This window comes from Podarcis gaigeae, assembly GCF_964106915.1.
Source record: "Podarcis gaigeae genome assembly, chromosome: 1".
Lineage (NCBI taxonomy): Eukaryota > Metazoa > Chordata > Lepidosauria > Squamata > Lacertidae > Podarcis > Podarcis gaigeae.
Genome location: NC_139678.1, coordinates 66,938,103 through 66,955,364, shown reverse-complemented (window position 1 = coordinate 66,955,364; position 17,262 = coordinate 66,938,103). Strand labels below are relative to the sequence as shown.

Below are 17,262 nucleotides of genomic sequence, written 5' to 3'. Positions count from 1 at the left end.
AATTTAAGTTTTGGTTATTAGCTCTCAAGTCTTCATATGGGAGTCACTGTCTGCATTTCCACATTAAGAATATATACCTTGTGAATAGGTTGTACCCTTCAAAGAGAAAAACGTCTGGGAAGAAGTTGAAGTTTTGTTTGCTGCAGACATGGAAGTAACTTTAGAGCTAACAGTCTTTGGTTTGGGATGAAGATACAGCTGACTGAGAATGCAGGGACTGATTTGACTACAGCAGTTGTCCTAGCAACACACATTCCTAGGTGTTCTAAACAAAACTATCCCAAATCTTAGGCATTTTTAAAAGAGTAACATTTCAAAACAATAATTTGCAAAGATGGCAATGTGACACACAAGGAAAAGAAGAATAGTGTTGCAAAACTATTAGTACAGGGAGGGGGAGAATTAGTATTCAGTAGTTTTTTTTAAAAAAAATAAAGTTTAGATTATCACAGCTGTACTGCAAATCTAGTGATGGGAGCGATCCAATTAGTGGGTTATGTGTTTTAATGATATTTTAGCAGGCAGTGGCATTTCCACATAGATGTGGCATGGACAGACACAGTTTTTGCTTTTCTTAAAGCCACACTTAACAACAAGCAAGGCACAAGTACGCAGTCAGATTTAAAGGAGGAAAAAAGACTTTTAAAAGAGCTATGTCAAGGTTTTCTCACTTTTATGAAGACTTCTTCAAAAAGAAGGTATATCCACAATTAAGATGGAAATATTTTAAATGCTAGGTCTTGAAGGTTTGGAAGAAAATCCCCCTTTTCAAAAAGGGTGGGGGTAAAAGCTGTGCACGAGCAATGCATCTTTTGTATACTTTTTTTTTGTTTTAAATATACAAATGTCTGTTCTGGAGTCCACCAACTTTGACAGAGCCTCTTTAATGCCCATTTTCTGTTCACTTACGCAACATTGGAGATTTTGTGTGAGATAATAAATCTGACTGTATTAAAGCCATTCTGTCTGCGGTAAGCAATGAGATATTCATCCCGCATGTTACGATTCAGCAGTCAACTACAGAGCCAACATTGAATGATTATTGCTGCAGAAGTGCACTTTAGGTATAATTTGTGTGTGAAAAGTAATAAAGCGAAATCTTAGGGCTTACGTTTTTCTTTTAGCCTTCGCCTATACACTTCCTCTACGGTGGGAAATGAAGAGAGTCAGATAAGGTATGCAGAAAGAACACAGATTAGAGACTGTATGCAATTTCATCAGAACAGGCATTCAGAAATAAAAGATACAATTTGAGATGACCGCTGATCTCTATCAGTGTTCAAACGTTGAAAACGCTTTCTTGTTAAGAAATGCAACAAACTCCATTTTTGGCTCATTAAGAGCAAACATCTTCGAATGTATGATCACTCAACACTATCAAGTTTAATGGGGCTTATAAATACTACTGAGTATTTAGAATGGCAACCCAAGGCATTTCAAATATTTGAACCTTCCTCCTTTTGGAATCAATGGACTTCAGCAGGAAACAAGCTTGCTTACATTCCCCAGTTACTGTTAGAGAAATAGTAACACATGCAAACCCTATTATACCAAACATGCATAGACACTACAAACAATGGAAACCAATACCAAAGCTCAAGGCTATATAAACAAATAACGTAATATCTAATGTGTGTCAATACATCTTTGAATGGATCTCACCTAAAAAGAGTTATTTACCTTTCTCAAAGTAACAAATGGATTGATTTCTACTAGAGAGAGCCAGCCATTCATACATGAAACGGTAGGCTGAAGGATTATCATACTGGATTGTCAAAGCTCAGTCATCACTTTGGTAAGAAATAACCTTAATAAATGCTGCACATTGCAAATAGCTGTTCATATTTGACCAGTATACCCTGCTACTCATATTAACCATTTATTGAAAGCAATCCGCTGCAGAGCTGAAATTCATAGCACTGCATAGAATTGCCCTATGAAGTCCTGACATTGATAGAATAGCAAGGGAAAGAGGAACAGTAAAAAGATAGAGAGAAAGGCAAGATTTATTCTCTGTTTTTAATTATTAAAAAAACCAACCAGACTCCATATGTTTGACATTAAAGCCACTCTTGGGCTTCTACCTGGGTGACCTAGGCTAAAAGCTTGTCGCTCCTCCAGTAAAATGGGTTACGTGGATTAAAGTACTTATTGTAAACAGCACTGTATGCTTAAATGTACTATATAACAGATAATAATAAGATTAGGATATAGGGATAAAACTGCTGTGTCAATTTAGGAATGCTTTAAAATAAACTTTCATAAAAAGAGCAATCACATTTTGGATAACTGAGAAAAAAATAGGCCACAAACAGAGGATTACAAAACAATCTCTTTGGCACCTACACTTCCTGGAAAATATTTCTCCTAAATGAAATAAGCCATACCCCATTCTCCATTTGAGAATGGATAACAGTAACAGAACTGAAGACAAAACATTTTGATAGCAACATTGCTATTCCCCCATCATTACCTCTTTCTGCAATTTCATTATTTCCCGATGTCCTCGAGATTTGACTCTGTAATCGTTCAATCTCCGAGTCTTTTAGAGCTAACTGTTCCTGAAGCTGTGCGATTTCAGCCTGAAAGAAGAGATTAACATTAGCTTTCTTTTCATCTCTATCTCATCCAAAAAATTAAATTACCAAGAACCACTATAGATTATATTCTCTAATGCATGTTAGAAACACAAAAACTTCAGACAAAGCATTTTTATGCTGTTATTATTTTTGGAACACTGTACCCAAATCTTCTCTTGCCCTTTGCTCCTTGACACACACAACTTTTATTGCCAGCCAATGCAGAAACATAGCAAAACGATGGAAGTAAGTATATTCTCTTTGGGGAGGTGAGAAAACTTGTCTAGGACCACACGACATTTTAAAGGAATTGCAGGCCTCTTTTGAGTTTACACTGCATGACAAACTTGGGTTGTCTCTGCATAATATGTGAAATGGTTGTGTGGCTTACTTTGGTTGCTTTCAGTTTCCATTCATACTGGGTCCTTTCATTTTCCAGCTCTTCAACCTTAATTTTTAGGTGTTTTAGTTCCTGTAATAAGTTCTGCAAAGGGATAGGAGAGAGAAAACACATTTACTTGTGAAACTGGACACGTGGGTGAAATTGTCAAGTGACTGCACCCATCTCAATAAAATAAAATTACCCCAGGCCTGACTGCTGATAGAGAGCAATCTTGAATTGGTAGTCTGTGGCGCTGTGGGTTAAAGCCTCAGCGCCTAGGACTTGCCGATCGAAAGGTCGGCGGTTCGAATCCCTGCGGCGGGGTGCGCTCCCGCTGCTCGGTCCCAGCGCCTGCCAACCTAGCAGTTCGAAAGCACCTCCGGGTGCAAGTAGATAAATAGGGACCGCTTACTGGCGGGAAGGTAAACGGCGTTTCCGTGTGCGGCTCTGGCTCGCCAGATGCAGCTTTGTCACACTGGCCACGTGACCCGGAAGTGTCTCCGGACAGCGCTGGCCCCTGGCCTCTTGAGTGAGATGGGCGCACAACCCCAGAGTCTGTCAAGACTGGCCCGTACGGGCAGGGGTACCTTTACCTTTACCTTAAAATGAACTCTCTTTTACTAATAACCCCAGACAGCTGTCAAGGAAAGAACAACCTTGAAGGTCTAACTAATTTACAGTGATTTGAAGCCATGGTTTAACTGGCTTTGCAAACCAGTGTTTTGAAGGCATGTTTCATCAGCATCAACTACAGAACATGTAGCCAGCATGATGCCAAAGAACCACATAGCCAATCAAGAGAGTCAGGGATGCTAGCTTATGGGGGTTGAGCTGTTTTGGGCCCCCTATATCCTTTAGGAGTCTCCTCCCCAATGCTGATGGGACGGAGGAGGCTAAGCGTGTTGCAGCTTCATTGGCCAGCATCTCCTCCTACCATGGAAGGAGGCTGAGCACGAGAGAGGAGGTGCCACCAGCCACTGAAGCCATGCTGCACACTCAGCCTCCTCCCGACAACGTGACGTCATGAACATGATGTGACATGCATGCAATGCCAGGCCCCCTTCATCTTTAGTGCAAGTTGGTGCCTTTGAATAGAATCAAAAGCTTCATGTTTGCTGCTGCTTTTTTTTAACCGGCTCGTTTTTTTAACTGTCTCATTTCAATGCTCTGACTCTGACAATTTTTATGTCATCTGAGGAACTGCTTTAAATCTGGCATACAAGTTCGAATCAGTGAGTGGTACACACACAAAATTCTCCAGAGCAGCTGACTCTGCTAGTTAAATGGATGAGCCGCACAAGTGATTTTTATATCCTTCCCTTTCTGAATAGGAGTTCAACCCAGTTCAGAAACTAGATTTCCAACTGCTTGAACTGTTCAGAACTATCTTCTTAACAGCACCTTTCTCAGGAACCACAATCACATCATGTTCTTTTGTGTTTATATGTGTTTGCAGATGAAATCTTTTGGGTCTCTCTCTTCCAGACTGGCTATTATTATTTATTAAATCTGTATACCACCCTTCATTCAAATATTACATGGTGGTTCACAACATAGGATGTGTTCTTCTGTCATTGTTGGGCAACCAATATCTGGAACACACTTAAAGGAAGGTAATGGCACAGAAGAGAAAGCCACCACAATTTTCTATTTTATTTTTTAAAAAAATCAAACATGAACTGATTAAAAACGTATTACTGTATCTCCAAAATGTGATTCTACAAAATTCAGAAGACAACACGGCAACATGAACAAACCAAGCTGCTAGTAAGTCTTTAAATGAGCTTATGTTCGGCATACCACTGTCATTCCTCTTCTGTTCAACTTCATCAGCTTAACCAAAGTAGCTTTCAGCCTGACATGTGAAGTGGTTTCTGATCAAACACAGCAAAGGTTTGTTCTATAAATTCCAGAAAGCCTTCACTGAAGTGCTTGTTATGCAGGATAAGCAATCAAAATTTATGGGGTTTAAACAAAGAAACACATGACAGAGCATTCACCATGCCTCTCCCCCTCTTAGAATGCACACAATAAGCAAAAATCATATGCCTATGATTTTAAGACACTCCAAAGCTCATTTTCCTAAATGAAAAGCCTGCAGCCAAAAATATACATGGCCCTGAGGGAAGGGGGTGGTTTGTTTGTTTTTAATAGGGTGTTAATATAAAACAGGAAAGTTCTAAATGCAAGTTGTCTATTAAATATATTAAATAACTTATTCCAATTAAAATAAACACCACTAATTGCTAAACGTAACAATCCTTTATTGCCCTTGGGTGCTGTAGAAAATCAGGTTTACTATACTGAGCAGTTATGTGGAACACTTTCCGAATTATTTTCCCTTATAGCCACCCAAAATGGCTGCATATAAATTTATGATGATGATGATGATTTCATGAGGCAAGGGTGCTAACTTCTTGAAATGAAGAGACCTAGACTACCCCTCTCTCCTTGAGAGGTCCCTGGGTCTATCCTTATATGTCTTTTCATGATCCTTAGATATAATCACATATAAATCTATACATACTCAGTTTGACTGCCTCCCTCCTATACTGAAAGTGTATCCTTTTTTCTGGGCATTAGCAAACCTTCCACGTATGTCATATGTGACAGACAAAGAACAACGAAGAATAACCATGTAGCCCACAATCAAGGTGCCTACCTGCATTTATCCAACTAGACCATCACCAAAGCATCCCACAATAGATACAAAAGACTGTTGAACACCATGATAAGTACCAGTATCTTGTATATTAGGCCAACTTAGCTGCAGCACAATTTAAGCAGCCCTCCTAATTTTACATGGAGCAGCTCCTGAGAAAATCATTCCAAATAGGAGACAAAACTGATTTACAACTGGGAGATAAAGCACATGTTTACTTAGTCTGGATGAACGCATGCTGGGCCAAGACAAGCAAAAATTTCCTGTTGGTTTCTTAAACACAGCACTCTGTCTAGTGAAAACTACGCAAATTAATGCCAATTGATCACAGCAAGCTCCAGTTAGTAGTTTAGTTTGGTCTCTGAAAGGGGGCAATGCACAAACTCAGGCCAAAATTTACTTCTCATACATCACACTGAGTGCAATTCTTCCAAACAGGGACCTCTGTCACCGAGTCAATGCTATCTTGAGGACCGACTGCTGCCATATTTGGCTTCCTACTGTGGGATTTTCTTTCCTGGATTTTACTATTAATGTCCAGCTGCAGTCTACACATTTGTTCTTGTAGTTCACTGATCAGGTTCACTACTGACTACACAAGAGGAAGAGAGAAAATTAAGACCGAAGGAAACATGGAATGAAGTCGAAACAAACAAACAAACAAACAAACAAATGACTGAGCACATATATGATAAGTAGAGTGAGTTTGAGTGTTCACAACAATATGGTAGATGAGGTACATGGTAAAGTGTGTGTGTGTGTGTGTGTGTGCGCGCGCGCATACACACACACACACTTTGTTTGCTCCCAGTCATATTTGGAAAAACTGCTTAGCCAGAGTATTCACCAGACTTCTAGCAACTGTGGCACACTTTTTTCAGAGTTAAAATTAGGGAGCCCAGTCCACTCTTGCATCCAAAGATGTCTGGAGTGGAATGAACTTTCTCACTGGAGACCACTTCGTGTTTATCTGTAAGGTGCTATTATGTGCATTTCTCCTCACTGGAACAAGGTTACCCAGAGCAGTGACTCATGCAGAGACAACAGCCTCCGTGGAGGGTGGGTAATTTTCTGCATCAGGAATAACTGGATTGTTTAACAAAGAGAGATGGCAGTTCACCTCGCCAGCCTTGGCAAAGACTGACCAGAAAGCAAAATTACCAGAATTGCAGAAACGAGCTTGGGATCTGTGCTGCGCGAAAAGCAACTTGGAAATAGTTGGTAGAGACTAGCAAAGGGTGAAGGAAGAGCACAGCATTACCCTCCCATGCACCATGTCATGGCTGGAAACTAGACCCTCGTGGCCAGATTTTAAACATCTACTTAGGAGATGGAGCATGTAGGTCTGTTCTCAGTGTCATGAATTCAAATGGCAACCAAGCAAGGCTCACCTCAGCTTTGTTCTGCTTCTCTTCATATTCGCTTTGTTCCTTCTCCATCCCAACCAGCTTAATCTTCAGATCCGAAACTTCTGCCATTAGGTCCAATTTCTGAGTTTCCAGCAATGTTCGACTTAGCAGCTCCTGCAAAAATAGGAGTGTATGCCTGTGATATTTTTTATTCACTCAATTCCATGGCTGACAGAAAAAGTACTTCCTTCTCCAAATTTAACAATTTACAGGCAACACTTAACTGAATATAAATATTACATTAAGAGCCACACAGGCATTTTAAAAATGTTTTTGTTTCTGGAAACATTTTACCCAAGTGTTCACTACCATTAAGTAAAGCAACCCTTCATAATTGTTTTTAGACCTGGGACAAAATAAAGACACCACAAGGCAAGGGATTTTCAAGTTTACTTGAGAATACAGAACAGGGGTCTTTTGCTGAGGCAGTGGAACAAATTTATTACACAGCAATTGTTAGTACTGAGTGTGATTTGAAAGCTTAGCAATGAATTTTGCAGCTCTGCTTCTTAAACAATTGTGTATATGTATTCCCTGCTTTATTCTTTAAAACCCGAAGTTGTCATGGGAGGCTGAAATATGGAGAAGGCGGCAGAAGGAGAGGTGCTTAACCCTTTCCCTCTGCTTAAGCCTCACCCCCTGTCCCCGCTTTTCAATGCACAGGAGAAGACCTACTTGTATTCATATTGTTTCCTACTTGTGGTTGTGAAAAGAGATTTTGGAGGGAAGATTTTTAAGTGGCAAAACGGATAAGGCTGAAGAGTTAAGCAGTCTCACCTTCCTGCAGATCTGCTTATGGTCATATCCGACAAATTTCAGAGGCAGGATATGTATGGGATCCTACATATCAGACCTTTCTTTTAATTTTGTTTTTGAAACATCGTGCTGCAGGATGGATTCAAATGACATATCACAACATGATTGCTACAGATAACAGGCTGTAGCGCTTTGTGCGAGCAGAATTACTTCTCCCCCAGCACACCCCCCTAAATCTGTTCTGGGGTTTTCCCCAATACTCCAGAGCAGATTTGGGAGTGATGCGGGGCATGCATAAAGGAGGCAGGCAGGAAGTCCCCTTGCTCAAGTGGTTCTGCTCAGGCAGTTTTCCAGTTCAGTGCTGCCCAATATAACTCTTAAGTCTAATTTGTCAGCTGTGCTCCTATGTATTTTGGTAAATTTGCTCGTTTCTGGGCCACCTCTACTGGACAGAAAGTCATCTGGAACAACCAAGTCAGGCTTGCATTGGAATGTGCATTGGGCTTGTGCTAAATGTGTGTTCCAGAAGAGTTTATTTCCCAAACACAGGAAAGTAGTTTGCAGGCATATACAGAGTAGTGTTTGGTCCAGACTTTCAAAATCTTTTTTTTGTTTTGCTTTTTGGAGCAGGGTGGGGCGAACCCACCAACCTAGAATACTGGATTAAACGTGGGAGGAGGAGGAGATCACAGAACTTTCAAAGGGTGGTGTGGCCTCAACTTTGAAGATGAGGTGGCTGAGGGTTTTCTCCCACACAAAATAAGAACTCTTGTTGCCTTAAGTGGTGGTTAGGCTGCCCTCAACAGCTTGGGAGTGCTCCCTATAAAACTGAAGCAGAACTTTGTCATCTCTAATGCTTTATGTGCCTCAGGTTCCTAGCATACCAAACCCCCTTCAGTGGGGCAGGATGTCCTCTGACTGTGGAGGCAGATCATAGCCATCACAGCAAGTTGTAATGGATAGCCTTATTTTTCATGAATTCATTCAATCCTCCCCTAAAGGCATCCAAGTTGGCGGCCATCATTGCCTCCTCTGGGAACGACTTCCATAATTTAACTATGTGCCAAGGGAAAAAAGTGCTGCCCCCTGTTGCCATCTCCAACATTGGGGTTCTGGGGTTTCTGGAGCTGCTCTATTGGTCAGAAAGTCTCTGGCTTGCAGTGAGAAACAATTTCCCCAGCACTCTTAAATAAAATTCTCCAAGTCATTGGTATTCCAGAAGCACACAGTTCCTGAACACATAAAAGTAGCTTGTGGATATGTATAGAGCAGTGCTATATTAGTGAAGGAGAAGATTCCATATAGCCATGGCAGCTGATAGCTGAAGAGGCATGTAGTCCATGAATTTGTCCAATCCTGTTTTAAACTCTCATCCCCAAAATACCTCCCCTCTTAATCCCCAATTTATAAATACTGCTTGTGTGGTGTAGTGATACAGTGCACAAGCTGAAAACTATTCTCCCCTAACTGCTATTTCACATTATCCAGGACTAAGTCTTGGCACTGAAAACAGGATCTGGAGCTAACTGTTGAGAGTCTTGTCCCAGTTTAAGTATTTCTGAAGCCTGCATTAAAATGCAAATAGGGTCAGCTAGAAAGCAAGAGCTCTAATCTTGAATTCAACACAGATGGATTTCAGTGTTATGCCACAAACAGTAAAGACAAACTTTGGATCTGGCTAGCAGTTATAAAAGGAAGCAAGCAGAGATCACCATCCAGAGCATTAGAAAGACACCTCCAACCAGCACAAAAGTAAGAGATGCAAAATAGTTGGCGAACACATCTGTGGAATGTAACACAGAAATGTGTGAATAGGACTTACATACAACCCTTACTTAAAGTGACAATGCATGACACCCTTGCAACTTCCCTAACTTTTAGTTTTTAGAAAAGCAAATGCCAATGTTATACTTCAGTGGTGCTGCTTTAATTTTAGCCAGATGAGACTTGTGGTCCAGAAAGTCTACTGAACTAAAAAGTATCTGAAGCACAGCTTGAATAAAATGCCACAGTGCAGTTGCTAACATGTGGAAGTCATTATTTCCATCTTCAAGCAGATGCTTATGTTGAGCAGTTCATTAGTGGAATATGACCCACTTTGTTATGGGGAAATTACAGAGTATTCCAGCGGTATGATGCAATTGGAAGGCAACTTGAATAAATACAGAGTTGTAAGAAGTAAAAGTACAGATTGCGTTATTGATTTTGAAGTGAAACGATAATACGTGTCATGTGCAGAGCTAATTTTGGCTACAAGGGTTTCAGAAGGATCTGTAAAAAGACAGTAGCAGAGACAGCCAGACAGAGTATAATCTATATTGTTTAGTACATTTATAAATAAGCATATCAAAATTTGGCAGTACACGATGCAACGTCTTTGTTTTATTCTGACTGCTATAAATCTGTCATTTACTACTGATCAAAGTAATTTGCAAGGAACACCCCTCCAAATCTTTTCCTTTTTTAAGAAAATAAAGAAGACCCAAATTCAAGGATCCAAAAATGCAAACCCCACAGAAACTGTTAAAACAATGTCATTAAGTTTGCTTTGTCTTTAAAGTCATACTAATGTCTAAACCGCAACACAACAACCATATTGCATGAAGTTAACACATTGTGTTCACTGAAGTGCTGTTTAATCTTCCTGAAATCTAAGCATGAAATGAATTTGTAACAAAAAACAGCAGCACAGGCATATTTATGCTTTCTGGAAACTTGGAAATAGTGGCAGGGTTGTTGAATATTAGCTAGCTTGAATTGCATAGTTGGTATGCAAAGAGAGTATTCACCTGGTAAGTGGAATTTACAATCCGTCACAAATCCCCACCATCCTGTTCCAAGATATTAAAAAGACAAAAGCAAGCAGGAACTCATGCTGTATAACAGAACATCCCAAAAGAATATTGCATTTAAACTCCACGACATTTAATACGTACTTTGTGGGAAACACACTGCTGAAAGTTGAAGCTGGTACAATCCATTCCTTCGTTAAAGCAATATGGAAACAAACAGGCTAGAGTCCTACCCAAAATTCAGCCAGAATCACGCTAGGATGAGGGCGGCCCTTTTTACAAGAGCTGTGTGTCAGCTGTGGTATAAATGGAATATTTGCTTAAGTTAAAACACAGCTGAGAATGTGGCTTCTTGCACCATTTCAAGATGACACAGTAAGAGGCAGAGGATTGCAGCCTTCCACTTCTCTGTTTACACACCGCGAGTCCAAAAAGAGAAGTTAGAAAGAAAGGAGAAGCATGCAACTTGCCAGGAGGGTGACTGTTTGAACACTTAGTCCCTGCAAAAAGAGCCAAAGACTGATTTCAGACATACCTCACCAGTGCTTAGACCCAGAACTTTCCTCAGTGCTGAAAGTGAGACCTCAAGCATAGCAAAAAAGGAAAAACGAGCATCAGCACCTTCCTCTTACCACCCAGAAATCCTAACTAGCCTAAGACACCAAGGACTAAGGGACAGCACTTTCATATCAGAAAGCAGCCTTTGGAAATTAAATACAGCAAACATCCAAGACGGTGCTTCTTTAAATTCTTTGTATCCTGCCTTTCCTCATGGCATGCAAGGCGGTGCACATTGGGTTCCCAGGCAGCCTTCCATCTAGACACTGAATTGACCCAGACCTGCTTAGTCAGCTGATGCAGCTGCCTCACGTGCTTTTGGATCATGAGCGAGACCAAATGGAAACAGAGCTGGATACCAAGTAAATTAGTCAATGGTTTTGATGATCAAAGATGGGGTAAGGCTTGGCCCACATGTCACACTGAAACCACGGTTAGTGCACACTACTGGGAAGCTCTCACTCTCCTCCACTGCTCCTGCCACATGGCTGGGAAAGAAGTCAGAGCCCCAACCTTTACAGATAACCAGTTATTTAAGCTGATGAATGCATGTATGTTGTCTGTGACATAGATGTGATGAAACTGTCACCATTTAGATACTAACACTTTGACATCAACTCATCATGTGTGGATACCTGATTATCGTCTTCCAAAGCGAATATATTCTGAAGTTAAAAATGGAAAGCGTAATGCTGGTGGTCAACAAAAGAGGTTTAAAGACTGTCTCAAGGCAAGTTTTAGAAAATGTAGTATAAACACCAACAATTGGGAAACACTTGCCTGTGAGTGCTCCAATAGGAGAACAGCCTTTACCAAAGGTGTAATGGGCTTTGAAGACACTCAAACTCAAGACGCAAGGGAGAAATGTGCTAAGAGGAAGGCACGCTTGGCAAATCTACAACGTAATCAACCCCCCTCTCAGAAACCAATGTCCCCACTGTGGAAGGACGTGTGGATCCAGAATTGGTCTCCACAGACACTTACAGACTCATTGTTAAAACCGTGTTTATGGAAGACAATTTTACTCAGCTGTAAGTGATCGCCAAAGAAGAAGACGACGACGACGACTAACATTTTGAGGACTGTGCAGTTTGTGCCTTTTTGTTTAGAGCACAACAGCCCAGATTCAAGAACGCTCATGGCAAATGCCACAATTGAAACAAAACTCCAAAACCAACCTGATGTGCAATGAGAGTTGGCATGCTGAACCACAGTTTGTACTTGCAACACTGCACTCCAGGAAATACTTTGCCACTAGCATCTTTGAATCCATATAGCCAAGCCTGGAGACTATATATATATATATACACAGTATATATTTATAAACATATTGCTGGCAGTTGTATTTGATTATGTGAGTCAGTCCTAGCTTGAAGAATATCCCAACTAAAATGCCTGTGGAGATCTACTGTTGCTGTACGGAAGAGAAACAGAAGATAAATTCTACCATGTATCAAATTGTGTGTAGGAATAATGACACCTAACCTTTAGAGTGCTATACAAATATTCAAGCCGCCCCACCTACCTTATCTTGTAAGTTTTACATGCAAAGTACCATGCTGAGTGTGTCAGTATTGCTATCCTCATATTGCAGAGAGACCATGGTTTGCTTAGGGCTATCAAGCAACTTCAGGGCAGTGAAAGCAACATGCAATTTAGATACTTCATAAGAGAAGAGAAGAGAAGGTCATGGAGGGCTTATTCCTGGTTGTTGTTTTAATGCAACTCACCAATTTAAATAAAATTTCCCTTGCAAATGATATTACCAAACACATTTTCACTAGTGTGCTTTTATGGGATGCTTCACATGTTCCAGAAAAATGTATTTTTGAAGCATGCTTGCCACATATTTTCTCCAGTATATGAATCATAGAACTGTAGAGTTGGAAGGGACAACCAGGGTCATGTAGTCCAACCCCCTGCAATGCAGGAAATTTTTGCCCAATGTGAACCTTTGACCCTGAGATTAAAAGTCTCATACTCTACTGACTGAGCTATCCTCTAATTTATGTGAATATAGGAAACATATGCTTGGGGGCTTCAACACAGGGGCCAGCTCCCAGTGTTGGAGAAAAGCAATGGGGATCTCCTTGTGCCAGGATCTCAGAGTGTGATGTACTTCTAGAATCCCAAGATTATAGGCAGGCCTGGAGACTGCAAGGAACAAATCCCTCAGAGTTTGTTTTATGTATTAACAGTTGCTTTTGTTCTACTCAGCAAGTCACTTCAAGTTGCAAAGACTGACCCCTCTTTGTCTGCTGCTGCTTAAAGGTGGGATGAGCTAGGTCTACCATCCAACTGCTTTTGCGAGCAAATGGCTGCATATAAGGAGACCTTCCGACACAGGTGCTCAGTTAAAAATAATATCAATTAAAACTCTTAAAACTTCCCAAATTCGATAAAATCACTCATTATTTAAACCTCAAACCAAACTGTGTGAAAACAGCTTCTGAGCCACCCATTTCATTAGGTTAACCTCTACAGCTATATAAAAAAAGAACATCTAACCAGTTTAACAGGTTTTCAGCCACATCCAGCCCTCTTGTTGACTTTTCTTTGTCACACTAATGAAGAATAATACACACAATGGTATCAATTTACATGCCTACTGGTCACAGCATTATATGCCTGATATATAGAACACCACACACCAGCCGAGAAAGCAAAAGCAACTCATAAAAATTTATTTGTAAGGAGACTAGAGACATATCTAGCCAGATGTGTACATGGAGTCTGCTTATTCACAAAAAGCTTCTTTATAAATCCCACAGTCCTCTTACCTGTTGAAGCATCTCTTCGGTAGCATTAAGTTTCAGCTGGTGCCCCTCGAGGCAAACTTCTAGATCTCTGATCTTTTCTCCTTGGGCCTCCACCTGGTCTGTAAGGACGCTCACCTACAATTGAGGACAAAAAGGGAACAGTCATAAAAAGGAAATATTCCATACTTTCAGGGATAAAAGCCATTACTGTTAGTAACGAATCATAGCCATATGCACCCACTCACGTGTTGGTCACTCTTCCTTATAGGGTGGTGGCATGGAATAATCTCTTCATGTTCTCTAACAGCCAGATAAAATAGATTTGGTTTAAAGGCAGAAACTAGCTGAACCAAGGTCATCTTGATAAGGTTCATCTCCAAACAGGGATTTGAACCCTCTCCTTCCCAGGCTTACACCGCACTACACAGGCTTTTTCTTTTTTTAAATCCCCCTCAAATCATTCAACTAGTTACTAAATGACTTTAATATGTCTTACTCTATTTTCAAAATGACAGTTTGCTACTTACCTTAAGAAGTCACTACATCACACTTTGGAGAAGAAGAAAAATACCAGCAACATTTTAAATTTTTTTTAAAAAGAGGCATTTGGAAGGCTAGAAAAACAAACAAATGCTGATGTGAAAACAGAACACTGAAGATCATGTGCTAGCATTTACAGTAAATAATCCTTCAAAGGGAAAAAGCCCCTGAAGAATCCTGTTAATATTTTAAGTGGGCTTTGAGAGCACGCACAACCCTTTCAGCTTCTGCCAACACTTCTCTCCTTAGAAAGGGGGAAACGTAAGGGAAAGAGTCTTGTAGGAAGCCAACCAATTACCTTTCTCCTTACGAGAGCATGGGAACAGCTTACCTATCAACAAAGCTTTCTGTAACTGTTTAAAAAACGTAATATGCAAAAGACATGTTTTAACATTGGCAGTGCTCTGCTTTTCACAGGTTCAAAGTATTACAAGCTTAAACATGAATGCCAGAGTTTAGGCACTGAATTGTTGGGAATGAATTAGTAACAATTCTCAGGGAGATCCAAGAATGGTGTCACCCCACAGCTACAGAAAACAACATGAACTCTTCGTTCTGTGCGAAGAAATAAATAGCAGCAGAACCCAATGGTAGCTAATGTAATTGAAACAAACAAGCAAGCAAGCAAACAAACAAACAGACTTTGTGTGCCTTCTGCAAATCTGGATTGTCAGAGGGTTCCCTGGGCTTCCTACCTCTCAGAACTAACACCTGCAGATTTCTTTTAACCAATTAAACCTGAACGCTGGAATAATCTGGACTGAAGAGCTTCAAGGACTTGATATTCTTTTCTGCCTCCTTCTTTGTTTGAGAAGTTTGCTAACATAAAAATTCGGAAAGAAATATTGCAGTGGTATGCGTCAGAGACACACCTTTTGTACTTCAGTAAAAGTACATAATTGTAGGTTTTCCCAAATAATCCAAGTTTAGGGAGAAAGCAGTTGACTGTGTAGCAAAGCAAGCCCTGTCATATCTAAAACCAGCTGCCTTTTTTTTTTTAATGCTAACCTAGTTCTACTTTGCAAAGGAAGAATCACCTCTTGTAATTTATAAAGATTTTGCAAGCTGAAATAGAGACACCTCCACATTTTGAGGTCATCCACATGCCAAGAGTCAGGATTTGTAGGCAGACAGGCTACAAGTTCTTTTTTTTTAAAAAAAAAAATCTTATTGTTTTCACAACAGCATAAATAGTTATAACACAAAATGAGTAAGATTATTAATTATAAGTGAGCAAAACCATTATCCCTTAATAATCACTTAACAATAATGTTACTAACCAAAAGCTCATTCAGAAGATTAATCTTCCTACCTGCTATAATCCCATGTTAAAACATAAAGCACCATTTCCATAAATTCCTTATTCTATCCCATAATAAATAAAACATATCTATTTTCCAAAATAGTGATTCACAAATACTACTCCATTTTAAATCCATAATGCTTGATTGGTTTGAAATCCCATACTATAATCAATAGATTTCTGCCATTTTTCCAGTCTTGTCTCTTCTTTCCTCTGAGAAAATATGTTAAACTGGCATCCCAGGTTTTCCCCAACCCATTCTTTTTCTTTGGTATGGTTTGTAATCGCCAGCATTTAGCATAAAGAGTTCTAGCTGCATTGACCACATAGGAAACCAATTGTCATTTGACAAGCTGCTAATTCTTCATAGGTTTGCAGAATTGGGGTGGCCAACATTAAGGCAAAGAGATGCCTGTGCCCAGCTACATTACATCTAATGAATTGCATCTCTGCCAACTGAATGTTTTCCTGCTTTGTGTTGTATGGAATAGGCAAATAACCAACAATGGAAGCTTGTATGTCAAAACCTCATAGACAGTTGTTACTTCTCAGAACTGAAATCTGCTTTGTCCACGAAGAGCAGACAATGTCGGGATTGGCTCTTCTGGATAGAATCTAGAAGGGATTTGCATTTAACTAGGAATTCTAGTTTCTTGCCATAGTTCCCATTTCTGAGCCCCAAAATGATGCCTGCTGCATTAAGAAATCATTTCATGGAGCTCGGATTCCAAGTGATGCCCACAGCAGTTTTGGTTGGCCACTACAATAGAGGAATGTTGAAGAGAGAGACACTTGATTTTGCAGAGTAGCCCTTCTTTCTGGGGCTATTTCAAAGGTGTCTCACCCAATCGGTCTAGGTGGATGTGAAAGATTCTCTCCCCAGTACTTTGCAAACACCTATAAGCACACAATGTTCACCTGCAATATGTAGCTGACTAGCCAGAAATATGGGGCAAATATGTGGCAAAGCTCTTGCACTAGGGTGAGCTTCCCAAGGCAGACTTTGAGAATTTCAGGGCTGAGCGGAGATTTAAACCCAAATCTCCTGTGTCCATTAGAAACAATGCCAACTAAATCACAACGCCATTACTTATTTAGGAAGCCAATTATCCAAAGTTAAGAGTAATTATATATAAGCAGCTTTAGTCTGGAAAAGCAGCCAAGGGCAGTTTTGTCTCTTGGTAAGTAGGAATATATTTGGGGGTGATCCTGTGCTTGGGACAGCGTAAAACCCTCTCTCCCACCTTCAGCAGACCTTTGAATAGAAACAAGGGGAGACATTTGGTGGTATCCAGGGGAAGGGCCCCAAGTTCTCTGAAATGTGAGGGTGGTGGTGAATTTATTCTTTACTAACTTTGATACAGATTGGGCTGATTCTCTTATTCTTTGTTTTAGTGGGCCCATTTCCCAGGTGTGTGTTGTCAAGCTGCCCCTTCATTTTAAAACAAGAGACAGAAAATAAAACACTAGTCCCTGGACCACCTCATTAACCAGTTACAAATCGCCCCCCCCCCCCAAAATC

The 17,262-nt window shown here is 40.3% G+C and overlaps 1 protein-coding gene across 20 annotated transcripts in view; it reads right to left on the bottom strand.

Annotated features, from left to right (window-relative positions):
* PPFIBP2 (PPFIA binding protein 2) overlaps positions 1–17,262 on the bottom strand; it is a 106,228-nt gene that overhangs the window by 30,942 nt on the left and 58,024 nt on the right. For 11 of the 20 annotated variants that reach the window (XM_083724904.1, XM_083724907.1, XM_083724893.1 and 8 more), the window contains 5 exons: positions 13,919–14,032; positions 7,015–7,146; positions 2,971–3,063; positions 2,474–2,582; positions 1,112–1,144 (listed from right to left, as the gene is read on the bottom strand). In XM_083724904.1, coding sequence (XP_083581030.1) covers positions 1,112–1,144; positions 2,474–2,582; positions 2,971–3,063; positions 7,015–7,146; positions 13,919–14,032 — 481 coding nt within the window. Of the gene's footprint in view, positions 1–1,111; positions 1,145–2,473; positions 2,583–2,970; positions 3,064–7,014; positions 7,147–10,724; positions 10,864–13,918; positions 14,033–14,424; positions 14,691–17,262 lie in introns of those variants that run through there. The other 9 variants (XM_083724912.1, XM_083724908.1, XM_083724910.1 and 6 more) reach the window with 5 other exon arrangements.